The 23,014-nt window shown below is 39.5% G+C and overlaps 1 protein-coding gene across 1 annotated transcript in view; it reads right to left on the reverse strand.

Moving 5' to 3' along the window:
• Nucleotides 1-6,810: 6,810 nt before the first annotated feature.
• LOC137268581 (multiple epidermal growth factor-like domains protein 6) overlaps nt 6,811-23,014 on the reverse strand; it is a 244,745-nt gene continuing 228,541 nt past the window's right edge. The window contains exons 33-37 of the mRNA XM_067803157.1: nt 22,672-22,800; nt 22,178-22,303; nt 21,737-21,871; nt 13,900-13,934; nt 6,811-11,418 (exon numbers count right to left, since the gene is read on the reverse strand). Coding sequence (XP_067659258.1) covers nt 11,377-11,418; nt 13,900-13,934; nt 21,737-21,871; nt 22,178-22,303; nt 22,672-22,800 — 467 coding nt within the window. The 3' untranslated portion in view covers nt 6,811-11,376. The remainder of the gene's footprint in view (nt 11,419-13,899; nt 13,935-21,736; nt 21,872-22,177; nt 22,304-22,671; nt 22,801-23,014) is intronic.

A 23,014-nucleotide genomic window follows, 5' to 3' on the forward strand; every position in this document is an offset into this window, starting at 1 on the left:
TTTATTGCTCATGCTTGAACACTTTGTGCACTATTTATGTATTCATATGGTTTATGACCAAGTTGTGTAAAATAATACTTGACATGGCTACCGGTTTCCTCAAAACAGCCGTGCGTTGTCTGGTATTCACATGAACTGGCGGATTATTATTTTGTGGTTGGTATCACGCTGTATTTCCCAATATGACATGTACTAGACCTATCATTTGGCTTAATATGCTCTGTCGTGTCAATTTTTTTCGACAGGCAGGTACCTCACAGTTGGGTCGGTTCTGCGTGTTTGTAACAATAATCTTCGGTGAGCAGGTACTGCATGAACTGTTGATTTGGCTCTGCATGTGTTTGTGACAATTATCTTCGGTTGGGAGGTAGTGGACACTTGATTTGGCTCTGCATGTGTTTGTGACAATCTTCTTCGGTTGGGAGGTAGTGGACAGTTGATTTGTCTTTGTGTGTGTTTGTGATAGTTGTTGCCGGTGAGTAATTGCAAATTGTTGTCGCCTTTTGTTCGTGTGAATAAAGTGGGGTTTGTCACTCTTGTCACATGTACATTTACCTGACTCCTGTCTCTGCCCAGCAATACACAGTCTTGCTCTTGCTGTAGACTGGGTGACTTTAGTCGTTTCTTTGGACTAGACAATGTAAACTGGATGACGTTCTGTGGGCTAGGCAAAGTAGATTGGATGACGTTCTGTGGACTAGGCAACGTGTAGGTGACGTTCTGTGGACTAGGCAACGTATTGATGACGTTCTGTGGACTAGGCAACGTATAGATGACGTTCTGTGGACTAAGCAAAGTAGATTGGATGACGTTCTGTGGACTAGGCAACGTAGACTGGATGGCGTTCTGTGGACTAGGCAAAGTAGATTGGATGACGTTCTGTGGACTAGGCAACGTGTAGATGACGTTCTGTGGACTAGGCAACGTAGATTGGATGACGTCCCGTGGACTAGGCAACGTATAGATGACGTTCTGTGGACTAGGCAACGTAGATTGGATGACGTTCTGTGGACTAGGCAACATAGATTGAATGACGTTCTGTGGACTAGGCAACGTAAATTGGATGACGTTCTGTGGACTAGGCAACGTATAGATGACGTTCTGTGGACTAGGCAACGTAGATTGGATGACGTCCCGTGGACTAGGCAACGTATAGATGACGTTCTGTGGACTAGGCAACTTATAGATGACGTTCTGTGGACTAGGCAACGTAGATTGGATGACGTTCTGTGGACTAGGCAACTTATAGATGACGTTCTGTGGACTAGGCAACGTAAATTAGATGACGTTCTGTGGACTAGGCAACGTATAGATGACGTTCTGTGGACTAGGCAAAGTAGATTGGATGACGTTCTGTGGACTAGGCAACGTGTAGATGACGTTAGTCGTTTCTGTCTTTACGTGTTTTATGACGTCTGTGACACCATGGGTTGATGGCTTTGTCTTGACCGTGTGTCTCCTAATGTATTGAATAGATGTATTCAGTATTTGAGGAGTCCGGTGTGTTATTTGGACGTGGTGACCAGATTCACTGACCGCTGCGTTGGCTGTTTTGTTGACCATTTGAATTGTTTAATTTGTCGACATAATGGGCTGTCCAGGCATGTTTTCTTATGGTCTTGACCAGGCGATTAATGACATGAATTGACCAGATGATTTGACCAGTGTGTTGGTCAATTGGTGGATGTGTCAACTGGGTGGTCTCTCTGATGCTGTTGACAAGGTGTGTTGTCTGATGTGTTCACGGGAGGTGGTGTCTAATGGTGTTGACAGGGTGTTTTGACTGACGTGTTGACAAGGTGTGTTGTCTGACGGTGTTGAGAAGGTGTTTTGACCGATGCGTTGACAAGGTTTGTTGTCTGATGTGTTCACAGGGGGAGGTGTCTGATGGTGTTGACAGGGTGTTTTGACTGATATGTTGACAAGGTGTGCTGTCTGAAGGTGTTGACAAAGTGTGTTGTCTGGTGTTGTTGACAAGGTGTGTTGACGATGTCACTTGACCAGTCAAGTTATCAGATGTAAGTTGTCAGCATGTCGCAGTCTTCTGTGGACCTAATGGGATTACTTGGTTTACACAAGGAATGGGCTTCACACCTTGTACCCAAGACGGGAATCGAAATCTAGGTTTTCGGCGTGACGAGCAAACTAAGCTACCCTACAGCCCCCGAAGACCTGTCACAGACGGGGGTAATGGAAATTGCCAGCACTCCAGTACCTCGGTGAAGTGTTTTATGGGAACGGGGGCCAAAGTTGAAGGAAAGTACATAATTCCACTTCTCAAATATAAGTTGACGAAGATTTAGAAGCAATAGATTTGACGTTTATTACAGTCTTGTCCTAGTTTGACCGATATGGCTCTACATGGTAGGGTAACAACACGCGTGATCAGGTAATGGGGTGTCCCGAAAATGTCGCACAATGTCGAACCCACCAGCTCGAGTACCGTTAGTATCAGCTGGATCTGGAAATATATGACACGACAACCGTCAAACCTGATTACATGCCGTCTTGATCAAGAGAAAGTAACACGATGTGAAACTTTTCTTTCTGTACTCAATATCTACCCCTTACACCCACCTCGCCCTCGCCCATCCATCTACCCCTTACATCCACCTCCAGTCGCAAATCCGTCTTTCTTTACACCCACTTCCCTCGTCCATCCATCTACCCCTTACATCCACCTCGCCTTCGCACATCCATCTACCCCTTACATCCACCTCCAGTCGCAAATCCGTCTTTCTTTACACCCACTTCCCTCGTCCATCCATCTACCCCTTACATCCACCTCGCCTTCGCACATCAATCTACCCCTTACATCCACCTCCAGTCGCAAATCCGTCTTTCTTTACACCCACCTCCCTCGTCCATCCATCTACCCCTTACATCCACCTCGCCTTCGCACATCAATCTACCCCTTACATCCACCTCCAGTCGCAAATCCGTCTTTCTTTACACCCACCTCCCTCGTCCATCCATCTACCCCTTACATCCACCTCGCCTTCGCACATCAATCTACCCCCTTACACCCACCTCCTCACGCCCTCTCTCGCTCATCCATCTACCCCTTATAACCACCTCGCCCTCGCCCATCCATCTACCCCATACACCCACCTCACACAATCGAGCATCCTCGTTTCATCTAGTTATCAAAGAGGGTAACATTCAGAGGAACAGTTGAGGAGCCTTAGCGCTATATTTTGTTAAACATTGACGACACTGGTCAGGAATGATATATTCAGCTTTTCGCGAACACCTGGTATCATCAATTATTTCAGTGATTGCAAACTACATGCTCATTATAAGATAGGCATTGTACATCGACTCTGACTTTTGAGGAGAGTTTCTTATGGAATGGATTTTGTCGCTTCTGTTTGCGTACTGATGAATGTTATGATCACAAAGAACATGACACCAACATGCATCATTGGTGCGGGCTGATCTCAAATGAGGAAAATGACATTAGAAATATGTTCAAGGTTTTATGTTACTGGAAATTGGTAATTTTTACAGAAAACCGACCACTATCTTAAAACTGATAAACGTCACACTGATAACATGCATAATCCGAAACATACCCAGGCTTTCTTCTGTCGCTTAGTGCCGTGTATGCGGAATCGTTGTCAAGCCTGCATCAACGCCAATGGTGGACAGACACGATGCTGAATTTGTGCACTTCTGACTTTTTATACCATATCACTTCAAGGACGTGTCACGATCCCTTGTGTCAAGTCATATATATTTCGATATTATCATCAGTCAAAAAGTGACTGCTGAAAACACCACAAATTATGACCAGGATATTTTGTGAATTTAAGCTTCTTTATTCTTTCCCACACAACGCTTCAGGCTCATTACAGATCCCTTCATCAGGTGAAGTGACATTATACTAATACACTTTCACAACAGCGTGGTAAGGTACTGTCACATTACCTGATAGAGGGATCTGTAGTGATCCTGAAACGCTGGTTGTGAAAGAATAAAGAATCTGAAGATTAAATCCATAAACTATGTTGATCATCTATAACAACTTCTAAATGCCGCTAAAAGACACCACAAATCATAGTATGATATTTTTGCACTAAAAAATGACATGGCAATTCCACTGTCTAAAGCGGCAGTTTGTGACCGGGAAGACAGCCGTTCAGATCCTTGACGCAGCAGGACATGTGATTAAGTTTCCTGGATCAAAATTACCCCAGACAGTATTTTCATAATGTCATAGTAATTATTAATCAATACATTAGAAATAACTTGGATTAGTCCGCTGCGTTTAGTACTACGGATAGCTACAAGGTTTATCCTTGCATGAAGCATAGCCACTGGAGAGCAATTTTCTTTTAGATAAGCGTGTGCAAAAGTGGGCAAAATGGGAAGATGCCTTCGGTGGTCCTCTAACAAACACATTGTTGGTTCACTCAGACCTTGTGTTGTGTGTGGGTTGGTACATTGGTGCCATCAAGTTGATTCCCCAATAAACTCGGCCTTTAATACTCATGATTATAATCAGCTCCGAATTGTACCATCGACCCAGCTTCTTGCAGTGATATTTCTCATGGGTGTAGGATTCTCAGGAGATTTTGTCTCTTCTGTTTGCAGACATGGTCACTCAGTACATGAGACTGACATCCGTGGGTGTGGATTCGCCGTATGCATTTATCTTGACAGCAAGAGAGTTATAAATCCGGCGTATAGTATGTGTGAAGTCCGTCCTGCTTAACGTACAGTCGTGGTGACTGTGTCAAACAAGCACTGTTTATTGCATGTACATGGGACCATACTGACGACCAGCCCGGGCACAGGTTTTTCATCGCCACATTGTTAGTAGTATCAGAAACCACATGATAATATGAGACAATTGTATGGTCTCTCGGTAGCATAAACCTGGCACACATTCCACATGACCTGTATAATGGCCGATGATTCACCGATTTATATTTTTTTTCTGATCGTTGCAACTTTTAATTATTTACCATTTGAGAAAAGCATGTGTAAACTGCTGTCCTCTAATGCATCAGATACACAGGTGATGACGTGTTACTCACAACAGCTCTCTAAATACCATTGTGTCTTCATAGGTATCTACCGTTAGCTCGCTTAGACTACAGATGGACTTCCTAAACAGGGACAAAAGTCAAGCCCCAAGAATAATAAATGCCATTATCTAGCCTCATGTAAGAATGTCGAGGTTTGATTGGTCCACGTGACTCTGATAAAATACCATATACCGTCAAAACTGTTTGGCGGAAACGCGTTCGAGTACAGCGGTGAAGAGGGTGGTAGCATATTTAGAAGAGCTCTGTGCTACTCCCTGGCAAGGCGATGCGTTAATGTTCTCACATTACCCAAGACACCCTACCTGTTGACTACCTGCTTGCAGACCCGAAGACAATCCAGGGATCAACAGCATGCACATCGATCTACAGAACTGGGATATGATGAAGTGTCAATCCAGTCAGCGCACCTGACCCAGATCCCGGAAGATGCCGTTCTGTTATTGGTCTTGTCATTTATGATCATAATTAAATATATTAAACAGATACTAACCAGTTTTTGTGACTTTTTTCCTGGCATTTATCAAGTGAATATTAGAGTGTTTAATCCTGTTTCGGAGGCATGCACACGGATTCAGTGAAAAGTATAGAGTGGCAATAAAAGAACCATTTATTAGTATTCATACTATATAACAGTCTAAGTAAACTTATCCTCAGTACTTTTCGTTACACTCCACTTCTGAGTCAACAAAACCTTATAGGAGGTCGCGTCAGGTAACCTTTGAGATTGACCAATCAGAACATAGCTTACCAAATCGCGAAAGTGGACATTCGCACATACCTTTTGAACTTTTTATCTCGAAAAGGTTCGTACCCGAACGATTCCGAATGCTATTTAGCATACGCTCGCTTTCGGGTGATGCACACGGCGTACGCACAGCCATGACAACGGTGAGTAAACAAAATAGTGAAAATAGTGTTTTGGCAATATTCAAGAATGTTATCTAGCGGGAATATTAGCTAATGGTAACCATGTCAACAGAAACCCCAAGGCGTATATACTGCATGTCAAATAAATGTGTTATATGCGGATTTTTGTTTGTGGAGAGATCTGTCTCAGTGACCTGAATATTTTGAAAGTCCTCCCGATCCCTAAATAGTAGCCGTTGTCTGATTGGTTAAATCTATTTAACCGTCTCGCGTTTGATTGGACGGTCATTTTTCGCTGAAAGTTTACCTGACGAGACCTTCTACTAGGTTTTGTTAGACTCAGTGGTGGAGTGTAACGAAATACACTGAGACTAAGTTTACTTAGACTGTACTATATAATAGATGGTCTCTGGTTTTGCCATATACAAAAGTGAAGAATGTTAAACCCCTCTGTGGTCGTTGGTGCATGGTGATGTGCAATGTGATCTGTATCTATGACATGCAATGTAATCTGCGTGTGTAATGTAAAATGTGATCTGCATGTGTAATGTAGAATGTGATCTCCATGTTAGTTTCAATGTGATCTTCATATATTTATAAGGTGATCTGAAAGTATGATGTGTAATATGATCTACATGTAGGAGTAATGTGATCTGCATTACAATGTGATCTGCATGTGTCATATGTAATGTGATCTCCCAAGTATGTGTATTGTGATCTGCATGTATGTCTAATGTGATCTGTATGTGTAATGTGATCTGCATGCTTAATGAGATCTGCATGTGTGATGTGATCTCCATGCTTAATTAGATCTGCATGTGAAATGTGATCTGCAAGTGTCAACATTACATGTGTGAGCATGACATAAGACAAACACAGAAAGTGAGAAAATGTTTAACATATTTATTAGCCACTGGCTCTAGTATTGTGGGTGTGGCTGTTACACCTCCTCACTTTGCTAAAGGGACTAGCACAGTATAGTACAGGAAGTCTACAGTTAAAGCAGCGTTTTGGTAATGACATACATGATATTGCATCAAATAAATATATCTCAGTATATTAGGACTCAAGCTGGACTAACGATGAGTTCTCACATCGTAAGCAGAAACACTGCCATTGTTAATTTTTATGCTGAATTGTATTTATATTCAAACCCTAAATCTTGAATCTGCGGAGAACCTATCTCCCAGCATCTTGGATCATCCAATTCTGGGTTGAAATTCTAACAAAAATGGTTTACCATCCATGGTAAGATTGCATATTGCACTGTAACTATGGTAACTCATGTTAATGGCATAATTCAAAAAGAGTATGTAATATGAAGAAGTAACATATGGCACACATGAACAAATACAAATATGATAATTAATACAAACAGCTATACAAGTTTATTACAGACACAGATGAAATACAATACAAATATTGCAGTACACATATCATGGATGCACATCTCAGGGAACATAACAGATCTAGTGGACAGAACATCAAACACAACACCATCCTCTGTAGTCCAGGGTATTATAACTCCATTCCATCTTAACTGCCTTGGGTACTTGCAAAATGGAATGGGTCAGTAATACCACAGATTATTGAGACTGGCCTGAAACAGAACCTTTTTAACATCAAACAACAGTTTACAATATGTAATCAAACAAATAACTCTGTCAATAGTAAACAAATCATCTGAGAATGCTTGTAAACTGATGCTTGGGCAGTTCCAAACACATCAGTAGTGTGTATATTTCCAGTTTTTAACACCTCTGTTTTGCATATTCCCTTTTCGTCATTTCTGGTGTTAATAATCTCACTTGATCATATAATTTGACTTTACAAACATTCCCATCTTCAGATGTCTGCTTCAATTCACATTTCTGGAAAATTATACAATTTTACACCACAAATGTACACAAACAACTTCTACAGAGAAGAATTCCAGAAGAGTCTGCAATGAATAATTCTACCATGTGATAAACAATTTCAGTAAATCCACCTACAAAAAATATATGACATTAACTGCTCAGGGAGCAAAAGAGATTTGCAGAGGCACATACTGCAACTGCTGAATACCATCTTAACAATCACAGAATAAACTACATATGTACAACCTGGCTGGATCCAATGCCTTCAGTAAATCATCAACAGCTGGCTCAATATATCTCTGATATCTAAACAACAGGTCTGTGATATGCTAGTCTCCAAGTTTAGAGCAACAAGGGATACATACAGAAAAGGCAACAACTGCATTTCAGCTTGCATAAAGTCTTTACTCTGCAAAATGTCCTCAATGCTTCATGGTATATAATTAACATAAATATCATTTTATCATCTGTCTTCGTAAAAATGTTTTTCAAAGTTTCTTGCTCATTTGTATCAATTCTTATTTCCATGAAAGATCAACTCTAAAAGAAAGGACAACAGCATGACCATATTTGGGAAGATATGGATATCTGATAAGCCAACAGATCCTCTTGCTATATATGTAGCTCAGTAGCAAGTTGCCTGCACATGACCAACAGTATCTGCTGTGGACAACATGGCTGTACATTATTATGCTTTGTTTCACAAAACAGGACACGAACTCAACGGCACGACGTGAATATGAAACAGTATAGAGTAATAATTTACAAAACTATTTTATTTGCTAGGATAATGTTGAGTATAAATTGAAACCTTTCTGGAATCTGACTGTGTCCCTCTTGCCTGCTAAGAGCTGCGCAACCCATTCAATGCATCAACATAATTTACAACTACAGCGAAATAAAAGAGTAAACTGATGCTTACAAGGATGTGTCAAACATTTGTGCTTTTCTCTCTTTCAATTAATATAAACGAATTGTGGCATAAAATTGTTATGATTCAATAAAGCATCTCTCACCATTATCTTGTGTAATACCTTAAGTCACCCCATAATCACAGTGCCAGTCATCAATCCTTAGTACCCAATCTTTAAATCATAGGTCCTATTTGTAATTCCTAAAGCCTCAAATCTGGGTGACCGTGTTTAAAAGGTAAGGTCTCCTTGTCATCAAACTACAAGTCCTGTAAGTAAATGAGGTTTAAGGCTGTCTGATACTCAAAAATGATATCAGCTGTCACTCGCAAAGGATGTTAAACTGGGGTAATGGCTCATCATTGCACAAGAGAGCATTAAACCTGAGCACTGGTTCATTGTACAAAGGATGTTACACTTGGACACTGTCCAATCATTGTACAAAAGATGTTAAACCTGGCCAGTGGTAATCTTTGTACAAAGGATGTAAAACCTGGCCAATGGTAATCTTTGTACAAAGGATGTTAAACCTGGGCAATAGTTCACCATTGCACAAATGGTGTGAGACCTGTGATATTCAAGCAACAAACCGCTGAGTTATATAACAAAACCACCAACAATTTTAGTCTTTCACGTCTATTGGGTGGCAGTGGTCCTGATCCATGAGTGAGTGAGTGAGGTTTGACACATCCAGCTGCTGAGGTAGTACAGAGAAACTGGCAGGGAATAAATAAACTATGACATGGAACAGATGACAGCAACAATGAGGTGAGATCTCTCAAGGCAAACTATTGTAATCTAGTACATACTGGACTGAAACTGAGCTAAAAACTAAAATAACTGAGGGATCAAATAAATGTTTTCAGATTTTAAAGCAGGTGCTTTAATCTGCCAGCAGCACACTATCCCTTGATAAGGTGACATGTTTAAGAAGTGACACATGTCATCCGTCATCATGACCTATCTCACACTATATAACTGCAGATTGGACTACAGACAGCCGTTTCTTCACACCAGCAAACATGATATACAGGATATTTTTGCTGCAGCCATTCAGTTGATGCTAGTGAGTCAGACATTTCTTCCAGGATATGAATTCCAAAAGAAAGGAAACAGTCAAAAGTCTCTTAAAAATTATGTACACCTTTCATGAGGTATCTTGAAAGTAAAAAACAATAAATGAAAATATCTTCTGTGGCAAATGATGAAATGATGAAACTTTTGATCTACAGCCAGCATTAGGAAATCAACATTGCAGGTCACTTAACCAGAACTTAGCATTGTTGAAGTCATGCTGGAGTCTATAAAACTGACCTTCAGTGCTTAACACATTTTCTGGCATGTTTGAAAGGGTGATGCATTAAAGCAAACTCAAAACAATGTACAAGATGTCCATTTTTCACTATATACGAAAACTGTGAAAAATAACATCTTACTCCTGGTGTGTGATGTTTTATATATCTTAGCCTCTTATTTCACAAGTTTGAGATACTGTGTATATCGTACCAGACTTATTTAACATGTTTGATATTGTGCATATATTATCATTTTATTCCGCATGTGAGATACTGTGTACATTGTACCCGACTTATTCCACATGTGAAATTATATATCTTAACACCTATCCCACATGTGTGATATGGTTCACTACCTGACTATGTTCAGATCCCGACTGGCTTCAAGAGGAGGGAGGACATTGACAGAGAGGTACCAAAAGAATAACACTTTAAAAAATAAAGGAAACAAACACATCCATACTCAACAAACATGAAAAATGCAAATTATTTGTTACAGAAACAAATATGGACTTCATCTATATGCCTGAGAGTGGTCACAAACAGATCACATAGTGCAGCGACATCATAAACAAGTCATGCATTGTCTACTGCTCACAGGACATTAAGGACCTTGCAGGACTTCAAGCGGAGAAAGCATGACCCTGTTTGACCCCTGCACCCCCACAGACCTTGCAGGAACCAGCTGAGGACCGAGAGCAATGTTCTTGTATAAGAACAAAGACAGGTAACATTCTCTTGGTCATGCTAAAACACTTCAGACGTAACATCTTTAATCACACACACTCAATGATTTGTATTGATTATTCATGAGATTATTTATGACGATTTCATTAAAACAAAATATTCTAATCGTTTTTAATGTGAAATATTTCTTTCTCTTAAGTTATCCTTAACTTTCTGTGAGCAGCATACAGAACATTAGCATGAACATTGAAATGGGAAATATTACAATGAAAGACTTGTAACATTAACACAGCTACACTCTCATAGACGACTTGCGCTGTATCAGCCTCTAGCTTCCAAAGCCAGTTGTCTCAGTCATCCTCATCGGATGATAACAGAATTGTGTCCAATCAGAGCCTGGCTTACAACACCTACACAGCGAGAGATCAGTTTCAGCACCATAATGTCACTTTCAACACATTCTCACTGGTAGCCACATATCACCATGGCAACCTTCCATTTAACCGTCATGTGCATCAGTAAGAAAATGATTTCTCCACAATTCATGTCGGTTAAAAGACTGAACTGATGCAATGTCAGATATTCCTAAGAAAATGCCATCAGGTAACTTTAAACGTGATATTCAGGCACTGCGCTCCACATGTAATGGAAACATTTCAGTCGACTGTTCTTATTGAAGGCTGTGTCTACTTTCGACTGTAGTTCACAGCCCAAGGGATGTCTCCCCGTCGTGGTCCGGTAGGGACTGAAAGGAACAACAAAACAGAAATAAAACAACAGAAAGATATAAAGTGCTGATTTGATTTGTGCTTATCACATCAAAACTCATCCCTCAACAAGCAATCATTCATCTCACAATATGATATACAACATTTTACACCTTCTTGACCAAACCAAGCTGAGGCCTTACCATAATAAATACACATATCCTGGACAACCATAGCTGCATCCCTACTTGAAATCCCCCTGTATAGCCCCTCCTGCAGCCCTCCTTATCAATCCTAGCTGTACCTAAACCAGAACTGGATGTAGTACTCCTTGAGAACCGTAATTCCTCCTACACAAGACATCGATACCATCATTTGTCAACCATATCTGCACCTACACCAGACCTAGATGGCGTCCTCCAGGACAACCATATCTGCACCTACACCAGACCTAGATGGCGCCCTCCAGGACAACCATATCTGCACCTACACCAGACCTAGATGCAGTCCTCCAGGACAAGTTAAGCTGTACCTGCACCAGACCTAGATGCAGTCCTACGGGACAAAAATTAGCTGCACCTGCACCTGACCTACATGCAGACCTCCGGGACAAACTTAGCTGTGCCTACACCAAACCTACATGCAGTCCTGGACAACCCTAGCTGTGCCTACACCAGACCTAGATGCAGTCCTCCTGGACAAAGTTAGCTGTGCCTACACCAGACCTAGAAGCAGTCCTTCAGTGCAATCCTAGCTGTACCTGCACCAGACCTACATGCAAGGTTATTGGTGTCACCTGAGTGCTTTCCCGACCAATCTACACTGAAGACAGGCACTAAAGATATATGTTAACATAGGAAACGCTTCCCAAGAAATACATCTTATTCATCCTCACTGCTGTTCAAATCTGCGACAAAGGGGTATTCGGTACCAGTTTTCACCCTTGGCGCCCAGACAATGCTCATGTAACCTGCCATTGAAATGGTACAAGCATTTCAAATTGCCTTCAATCAATTTCAAACCTTAGGCTTGCTGTGTGAATAATTTAATGTAATATTAAATGAAGAAAATCAAGATTGATTTGATCAGCGCTGAGTGATGAAGCTGCTTTGGTCATTCTAAAACTCTCTGTGTGTTCCTTTGTTGCCATGGATAACCAACACTGTCAGATGGTTTCCCAAGCTCTCCTTCCAGGTTGTGACACCTATGTTATTATCCAGGCAGTACTGGTACAAACTTTGTACACAAAGCCATTACAGAAATCTTGAAGAGACCTTTATCTTTTTGCAAATGTCTTTGAGAATGTCTATTTCCTGCATGTCCAATGAGTACTTAATTTGTCAGCCTGGTTTGAGATACCCATACATTCTCACAAAACTGATTGCAAGATGGTTGAAACTGACAGCCAAAAACTTAGGTGATGTAAACATTGTCATCACTTGTTATAATCATAATGGTTATCATTACTCGCCCGTGGAAGATACTGCTGTGTAATATATTTACGGCAATATTACACTAGTGTAATACCTCTAGACTTACGATGTCATACTGGTTTACAGTTGCTTAACTGCTTGCTTAACTGCTTGCTTGACTGGCGGAAAGCTGAGTCATCACACCGTAGGGAATTTTGCCACAATTTCTATTAATTTATGTTGGAGAGTAATAAACAGAATACTAAACTGGCATCTGTGAAATACCATTTTTGTTAAACTCACTTTGGATCGTTTAATACCAACTCATTAACTCATTTGATAAAAAGGGTATTACATGGAAGGTGATTTAGTATCCTTTATGTCTCTTGCAAGCGTAATTTCATGCACAGTTGAGAGTTGTGACTGGTTACAGCAATATTTTACAGGTCTCTGCAAACTGGCTACAGCTGTAAAAACTTGGAAGTATTCACATCACTGAATATCCAATTTCACCTAAGGCAAACACCACTGGTATCTCTTTTGGACTTTCATTTGATTCACATCCACTGCATCTTTGGCTGCCTCACCAGTTACCTCCCCTCCATCTTTATCTTCCCCAGCAGTTAAATATTTAACACCTTTTCAGCTAGATCATCAGTTATCTGCCCTTACATTGCCAGTTATCACCCCTGCACCTTCCTCTACATCACCAGTTATCTGCCCCTGCATCACCAGTTATCACCCCTGCACCTTCCTCTACATCACTAGTAATCTGCCCCTACCTCGCCAGTTATCTCCCCTGCACCTTCCTCTTCTTCACTAGTTATCTGCCCCTACCTCGCCAGTTATCTCCCCTGCACTTTCCTCTACATCACTAGTTATCTGTCCCTACATCATCAGATACCTCTAGTACATGTAACAGTTGGCTGATTTGGCAAGTCCAATCATCTTAACATGCTTCTTACACCGGATTCATGAATAGCTTCTAAATGCGTCCAACTTTTATCATCTCGCTTCTCAAAGCTGAGTGATTTACAAAGGCCACTTCATGAGGGCCAACATGTGTATGTTTACCAACAAGGGCTGCATGCTGGGATATGTACTTACGAACACTGTTTCATTTGTCGAAGCTTTTCTCGCTACTTTATGAAAGAAAGCAAAAATGTAATTAAATCCTTATTTTTACACTTTTATATCATTGAGTAACAGCATGCATAATCATTCCATTTACTAAACAAATTTTTCAGTAAAAATTAAATTCATTATGATGTCCATTACCATATATTGTCCAGCCTGGTTACAGAAATTGATCAGATCTGACTTTTGAGTTCTTTATGATTGAAAACATTATTTTTATTCTTTAATCATAATTTATGAAATAATGAAAACAAAAATTCCCTGTCATGCAATGTAGCCTAATCTTGAAAAAGAGCCAATTAAGTAATCTGTGGATTACAAATCATTTTTACAATCAAGTCATTCTGCATGCTATCTTGCACGAACAATAACTGCTTCAACAAACACTGCTTCAACTTAAAAGTAATTAAGTCATGCAGTATCGGAACGAACACAGACACTGAACACATAATTCTCTAATGATTACATATATTTAATTACAACACTATCCCTCTGGTTTGCTTCTGAATTGACCTTGACCTTTACATATAATGACTGTTACACATATCATGTACATCTGGGGGCAGAATCATACAACAAGCTTATCATATCAAGGTAGGGAAGCATATATAGTCTTCACTGTTTGTGGGTATTTTGCCTACTCTTTAACAACAAAGGTGACCAATCGCCCACTTTTGACTACTGGTTGCATTGCTCAAGTTGGAGTAAACCACACTACGGTCTTGCCATGTAGAAAGAATTTAAATAGGTATTAAACACTTGAATTGAAATAGTGTCAGATTTGATTTTCGAAGAGTCTTGTGGTTGAAAATTGTGGCTGCTCTAATTCAGACATTTCTGAATGTCCTCTGAATGTGTGTAATGAGCACACCCACGTCAAGATCAATGTCTTGTTCTGGTGTCCAACTCCCTTACCCAAAAGAACTAGACTAAAGGTTCTCGTCTTGATTTATTCTCATCCAATAAACTGCTTGAGGTGGAATTTGTAATCTTCATATATAAGTAACATATAAATCTGTCTTGTCATTCCACGCACCTATGTCAACACCAACACACATACCACCACATCTTGACAAATCAGTTCACCAAGTCAACAAAGGCACTGAAAGTATGTCATTGTTCATGTTCACACATCCAGATATGCTATAAATAGAGCTGCAATAATTTGGCTCGATTTTGTTGATTCGAACTTGATACCTTAGTTTCAATTTTTGATAACCATTACCGTTATTTTGATTCAATATTTGAACAACTGTTTTAATGATTTCCACACATCCAAAATGGAATTTTGACTTCAACTCAAGCAGTTTCGAGGGATGAAAAATGGCAAAACCTGATTGGTTGGCGCTGGGCTTTTCCAGTGAGAATTGTTGTTGATAGAAATCACCAAGTCGACAATGGATTTCAAATTAAAAAAGCTGACTCTGAGAGTTAAAATGAAATCTGATGTTTTAACTTTATGAAGATTCGAATGGAGATTGATCAAATCATGAGTCCAATATCAAAAATCAAATCAAATCAAGGTTTGGAAGTATTGTTTCAGGCCTAGGCATAAACCATTGTCAGGGATCCAGACTAAATACGTGTTTATGATCACCATCAATTACATATGCGATAATAGCTCATATATTCCTCATATAGTAGGTTGTCATAACACATTCAGGTCTTGACCAGACAATCCAGTGATTCATATAATGAAGAAAAATCCAGCCAGTCAAAGTGTGATGACATACAATCAACCAAATAATTAGCCTGGACCACCAAGTCAAGATGATCAGTATTGTCTTGCACCTAAATCTCTGTCTCCCCTTACCTTCCCTTTTCCCTAGAACTGCCTGTAATTCAATATCCTAATACTAGTTTATTAGATATTCCTGGGCCTACATTTTTGAAGCTCTTTTAGTGCTAAGAGAATCGTAAGTGCCATACACAGTGTATGAAACTCCTAAATCAAACAGGAAGCCGAAAAAAGCATTGGAAAATTTTGCTGGCCCTGTGGACATGCAACCAGCCCCTCCAGAAAATCATTTTCGAAATATTTTGAAATATTTTCGAAAAATCAAATATATAAACCTTGGGAAAAATATTGGCCCATGGGGCTGGCAATAAAATAAAGTTGTAAGCCCGCCACATAACTAGCAAGCGGTGGGTCGCCGGGCAGACACTTTTTCATACATTGCTATAAATTAACCCTAACTTAGACTACCTTAGTGCTAAAAGAGCTTAAAAAATCTAGGCCCAGTATAGACTGTCGTAACTCTATGTTACAGTACCTAGATTTTTTAAGCTCTCTTAGCGCTTTGACAGCCGTAAGTGCCATACATTAACACAACTTATGACTATCTCAGCGCTAAGAGAGCTTCGAAAGTCTAGGCACTCAGATGTTCAGTCAGTTGCCTAACCAGAGCTCCTTTTCAGTTTGATTGGATTCATTTGCTTCTATATGAGTCTGTCTGAGACTCAGCATTAGTTAGCACTAGTTATTTTAACCCACAATCATCACAAAATCTATGATTCTCCCAGTGTTATTGTGTTACTATACCGGCTGACATACAGACAGTGCAAACTAATAAGAGTCAAAATTTGAGTTTTGTTGAAAAATGTAAAATGTCCCTTTTATGTGTATGTTGGCTGTTCACAGACTGAAATTATGATTTCTTGTTTCATAAACACAAATTTGTGTTTGTGTTATGTATTTCATAAACACATGGTTGTCTTATTCTACCTAAGTGTTATTCTATTCACCTGCTTTGTATCATTCAATAAATGGATATTTTATTACAGGGTGTTATTTTTACCCACTGTGTTGAATAATTCCTACTGACAAACACACGTTGAAAATGACAACTATGGGTAGTTTGAAGATGAATAGATACTACACCTCTGTCATGTTTGGCTTTGCAGGCACACGAGTTCTGTACATTTTATAGTTTAAACACCTCCTTCAACAATATTCCGGCAACATGAAAGTGGTGCCCTGTTACAATTTAGTCAGGGCCAGACAATCCAGTGACTCAGATTGTGAAGATCATCAACCAGACAGCCTGACCACTTGATTTATCAAGTCGCATGTTAGAACGACCAAAAATGATTGTTAGGACCAGTTTTAGCTCAGGGTCAAGAAGGTGATGGACGGCAGCTGGCTGGTTTGTTGGTAAACTGCTAAAACTGTAGGAACTCATCCCCCAAACACTTTCATATCCATTTGATATTGAGCACATATATTTCATCATTTCTGCTGCTCATACAAGTCGTTTACGATGACTGTTTAATCTCAGACTCAGACACGGACACAGATACAGACATGGACATGGACAGAGACTCAGACATAATTCAGACAGACAAATTCCCTGATACACAGGCTTTCAACAAACTCCATGCCAAACCGAACCAATGCTGAAACTGAAACATATTTAGCAGAGCTACATGGCAACCAAGGAAAGTGCAACAGCTAAATAATAATGGTAGCCAACACAAGGTCAACACAAGGTCAATACATTGTCAAAGCTTTTGATTGGTGGAAGGTATGTCTGTTTAAACTGACTTAGCTCTGATTAAAGCGTATTCCTCTCTGAAAATAACACAAAGATGACATGCAGGAACTGATTTGGGAAATGTTGGTTGTTTTGTCGAGATGAACCAACTGACAGACTGTCTAAGTGTCTGACTGACTAGAAGAAACTGATACAATGACTGACTGACAGTGCATCTGTATTGATACAAGTACACTGCATGACTGATGATTTAAAACCACGCAACTTATCACAGAAAGCAGGGGAATGAAACAGCTGAACTACAAAGTTTTTGTATCTCTCAAGAATAATAAATAATATCTACATAAAAACTACTAACACAGGACCGAATTCACACAAAACATTTACGAGACATCTACCTCAGAACAAATAATAGAATTTACTTATGTAACAATTTTGAAAATATTTCCTGCTAGTTTTCCCACCACCTTTCTTCCTGTTCTGCCCTTAGTCCAGTTCAGTATACATTGCCCACAACTAGTTCTGTATACTACAGCCATCAAGACATGATCCCTACAACTAACTCTATATACTACAGCTCTTCCCTAACTTTCTTGACATGAGAATGATGATAGCGAGAAAAACTTTGACAATGTACATCTGCAGTGCAGTGAAGACATTACTAGTGATGATGGTGTAATAGTATATAACGCTCAGTCAGTGGTCAAATACTGGTTGCTACTCTTCAATGGAACCTGATGGAGACACACAAAACTGTCTTTGTATATTTTAGCATTTTCAATGTACATTCATTCTCAGATTTCATTTTACAATTTCCAAACTTCATCTGCATTTACAATTTGGCCAAAAAGCTGCTAACGTGTTACTTCAGGTCAATGTAAATACCTCATGGTACAAAATACCTCAGGGTACAAAATACTGTTTTACACACAACTACTTCACAAAAACAAATGTAAAAACAGTATAGTGTCAGAAAAATGTATATTTTACACATTACATTGTACATGTTATTTAAAATGTAAAAAGGATGATGTTATGAAACTTGATAAGATGTTCCATGGAAACGTTGAACCTGTACTTGACCAGAGAGGGAATAGTCAGTAGTCACCTTAGTACTATTATCTAGAGTGGACACGAGAGGCAGAGTTCTCCTCATGTGGGAATCCAGACGAAAAGTAAAGCAAAATGCGGTTAAAACAAGCGTGAAAGGTCCGCACTGCCAGTCTAATGGCATCCATCCACAATGCATGAATCGGATACAACCAAGAACTCCCACAATGCTCATGAACAAGAGGACATAACTGATAACAAGTCTGTGAGAAGTAGATGTTAGTTTGAAATAGGGGGATTTCAAAATGCTTGGAAAGTAAGAGAATGTATATGAAAAAACAATTTGCAGTAACTTCATAATGAGCATGAAAGAACAGGTGCACCGACTTCAAAAAGCTATGAAAGATGAAGGATAATGACTTTATAGTGTTTAAAAAGAAAAGGGGTATTTACTAATGTGTGTAAAGTAGGTGGGTGATTTTGAAATAACTTGAACTTGAAGAATGGTAATTCAAAACAGGTAGAACGTAAGGGGAGGTAATCCCGAAATGCTGAAGATTAAGCTTCATTGACAGGACATGGTGACATGGAGAATACAAATGAGATATGGCTGTTCATGGGGCATACAAGTACACTGTGTTAACTTTCAGGATGAAATGGAGACCTTTTAATGACAGTTTTCATGAAACATAGAAGTAAAGTGACTGCTTGTCAAAAGACACATAGCCACAGAGATTCCAGTTATAAGGTGAAAAGTCACTGTATGAAGTCTGTGCTAACTGATTGTTTTGTCCAAAACAATATTCCTTGAATCCTTTGTTGGTTGTAACTGTTGTCATGACACAATGCTGAGACACAAATATCAGTATGAATACAAAATACCTCTTTAAAAACTGGATTAATGCTACATTGACTTTTAGACTACAGGTACACTTTCTTAGTTACGTACAAATGTTATGACATTTTTGGGTTGAGTGTCATCCAGGATTTGAACCTACAGCAGGTAAAAGATTTGCAGGTAAAGTGGGCTTTCTTGATAACCAGGTCTACTGACAATTTGGTGCCTAACTCTGACAGTGTTGGATCCTCCTCAAAAATCCCCCTGAAAAATCCCCCTGAGAATAATGTTTGTGATTTTGAAACATTAGTACCAGTGGGTGAACACTGCATTCTTTCATTCCAGCTCTGAATAGGGTAAATTGTTAACTAAATTTCCACATGTATTGTTTCTGGGACAGTCCGTAATCTCACAACAGAAAATACACACAACAAAGTCCACTCTTTTAAAACTATTTAGAAAGTATGTCACTCAAAAACCCTAAGGAATATTTATTGATCAAATTTTGAGAAATTGATTTTCAGTGCTAAATGATTCTGTTGGCATGAGTTTTGTGATGTAAGGATGTTGGATGAACATTTGTGTTACCATTACACAAACCTTTATAGACAGGCCAAGTATCTTCTACTGCATGTGTTATCTCATCATGGAATATCACTGATCCTATTTACACTACAGAAACAACACATTTAGGACACACTTGTGTCAAACTTATTGTTGTGTTGAAGTAAAATCTTATACCCTGTGTATGCCTTCTGTTGTCAACAGTTTTTGTTGCATCCAAAGTGGGAGAGGTCAAAATTGTTTACATAGGTTTTTTCAACTTTCGACACAAGTTTTGACTGCACTATTGAATATAGGGCTGTTTTCTTTTATTAACAATAACTAAATAATTTACTTTTTACCTGCTTTTGTTTACATGAATCTAACTATTGACTGATTAGAAGTCACTACTCTTAGTTTTAGTTATAAAAGATGTAATGACTCTAATAAACACATGACTGGTTGTGCCTAATCTATTCACACTCATTGAACTACTATCCTACAACTATATACAATATACAAGAATTCAAAATGTGTAACATTTACTTTAAACATGAGTATTTCCAGTCTTTCTGTCTTAGTCTTGCATAGTTGTTGTGTTTCTATCCAGTCTGTAGTTGTCAACATCCAGAATCAACTTGCACCTTATTAGGAGTACAAAACTCATTACTATCACCAGGATCGACAGCTCACCAATGTGGCTGAACTGTTACATGGAGTTGGATATCAGCGACCTATCATGTTATTTAGTTATTTACATGTGATATGTGACAAAGCAAACCTACTTTGGAGATAAACATATATAAACACAATCCCAAAAGGTCAAGGAACACTTGATTCTTTCATGTTACTTCATATACCATGGCCATGATCTGTTGGATATATTCAGACCCAAGTGATGCGCCATGTCTGACCTAAAGGAGAAATGTCACTTCTGACCTCGGGAACAATTTGTCACTTCTGACCTGGGGAACAATTTGTCACTTCTGACTTTGGGGACATATTGTCATTTGGGACCTAGGGGACAATTTGTCACTTCCGACTTTGGGGACATATTGTCATTTTGGACCTAGGGAACATTAACAATTTGTCACTTCTGACCTGGGAAACAATTTGTCACTTCTGACTTTGGGGACATATTGTCATTTTGGACCTAGGGAACAATTTGTCACTTCTGACCTGGGGAACAATTTGTCACTTCTGACTTTGGGGACATATTGTCATTTTGGACCTAGGGAACAATTTGTCACTTCTGACCTGGGGAACAATTTGTCACTTCTGACTTTGGGGACATATAGTCATTTTGGACCTAGGGAACAGTTTGTCACTTCTGACCTGGGGAACAATTTGTCACTTCTGACTTTGGGGACATATAGTCATTTTGGACCTAGGGAACAGTTTGTCACTTCTGACCTGGGGAACAATTTGTCACTTCTGACTTTGGGGACATACTGTCATTTCTGACCTTGGCAAGAGATTGTAACTTCTGGCCTATAACAAAGTAATGTTTGCTGGATGAGAAATATTTCATTTTCACATCAGCCAAATTTCTCTACTTCTGCCAGAAGACAATTGTGATTGTGACCTCTCACCAAAGAAGTGACTTGATATGTGATATGTATGATGGTGATGAGTACCATGACGACTGTGATGATTACCATGACGACTGTGATGATCATGATGATTGTGATGATCATGATAATCATGATGATTGTGATGGACAGATGAGTCAAGAGGGCACACACAGGGGTGTACAATGCACCATCACAGTGATGTTAGAAAAGTAGTTCTCAGGAAAGTAGTCTTGGTAATACAAGCATTATTATGAAGTAAATATTGTTAGCAGCTATGACACTATCACCAAAGAGTGAGCCTGTCTTACTTAATGCTATGTCACAGTGAGGTCCAATCCAGGCTTCCTGGCAGTCACAAGCTCCTGTCAACAAATCACAGATACCCTTGTTCTTGCAGTCACAGAAGTATTCACAGTTCGGCCCATATGTTCCTCGTGCGCAGGCTGAAGTCAAATTCATCCACAAGTGAGTGAGGTGAAGTGGCAAGTGACATCAGAAAAGGGTTTCATATATTGCATAATGGTATACTGTATTATATTGTGAGTCCAAATCAGAGTCTCTTAGCATGATGAGAAAATGTTATACCAGAGAGCTATCTATCATGCCTCCCATATTTAATCACCTAGTAACACACATGGAAACTAATCAGCCACTACAACCATAATGAACAATTGTTTTCCAAGCGACTTGCCACAGGTTCTACAAGTATTCTCATAAAAATGGCAGTGTATAACAGAGATACTACATACCATTCTGGCACTGAGGTCCTGTAACTCCAGGCGGACAGAGGCACTGCCCGGTCACATGGTCACACTCCACAGCACCACAGTTGCACTCCTCTTGACATCTGACCCCAAATGTGCCATTAGGACACTCTATAAATACAGAACAGTTCATTAAGAGGAAATCATTCATTGACAATTGATGTCTAGTTCTGGCCTTCAGATCAAGTTTCAGATTTAATTAAAAAGGTTTACTAGACTAACATCTAGTCTCTGGAATGAACATCTTTTACAGAAACAAAAATGTTTAAAAGAAATAATGACATAATAAAATAAAAAGGAGCCAAGAGACATTCTTCACTTTTAGAAACTTCAGGAATCTAGACTTGCTACATATTCTAGACTTTTAGAATACAGTTTTCTAGTTTTCTTGGACATGTTTGTTTCAGTGTCTGTAGGAAAGACTAAAAGGATTCCAAACTATGAACCATAACTGGTGAACTGAGACCAAGATAACTCACTGAGTTCACACTGTTTTCCTTTGTAGCCTGGAGGACATTTACACTGGCCATTGATAGGATTGCACTTGCCGCCATTGACACACTCACACCGATCGCTGCAGTAGGGGCCATGAGTTCCACTTGGACAGGCTGTGGACACACATGATATGGTCAGATATGGTGAAAATGGACAGACACAATAATATGTTTATGAGATAGAGAGACATAGAGAAACAGGCAAAGCCAATCAGGAAAACTGAACAGGATGAAGAGAGAAGAGATTCAGTTCGGGAAACCCAGGAGGATGGAGAGTCTGTGAGACATGGAGAGACAAGGGAAACTCAGGAAGATAGAAACAGAGACA

Source organism: Haliotis asinina, chromosome 16 (genome assembly GCF_037392515.1).
Source record: "Haliotis asinina isolate JCU_RB_2024 chromosome 16, JCU_Hal_asi_v2, whole genome shotgun sequence".
NCBI lineage: Eukaryota > Metazoa > Mollusca > Gastropoda > Lepetellida > Haliotidae > Haliotis > Haliotis asinina.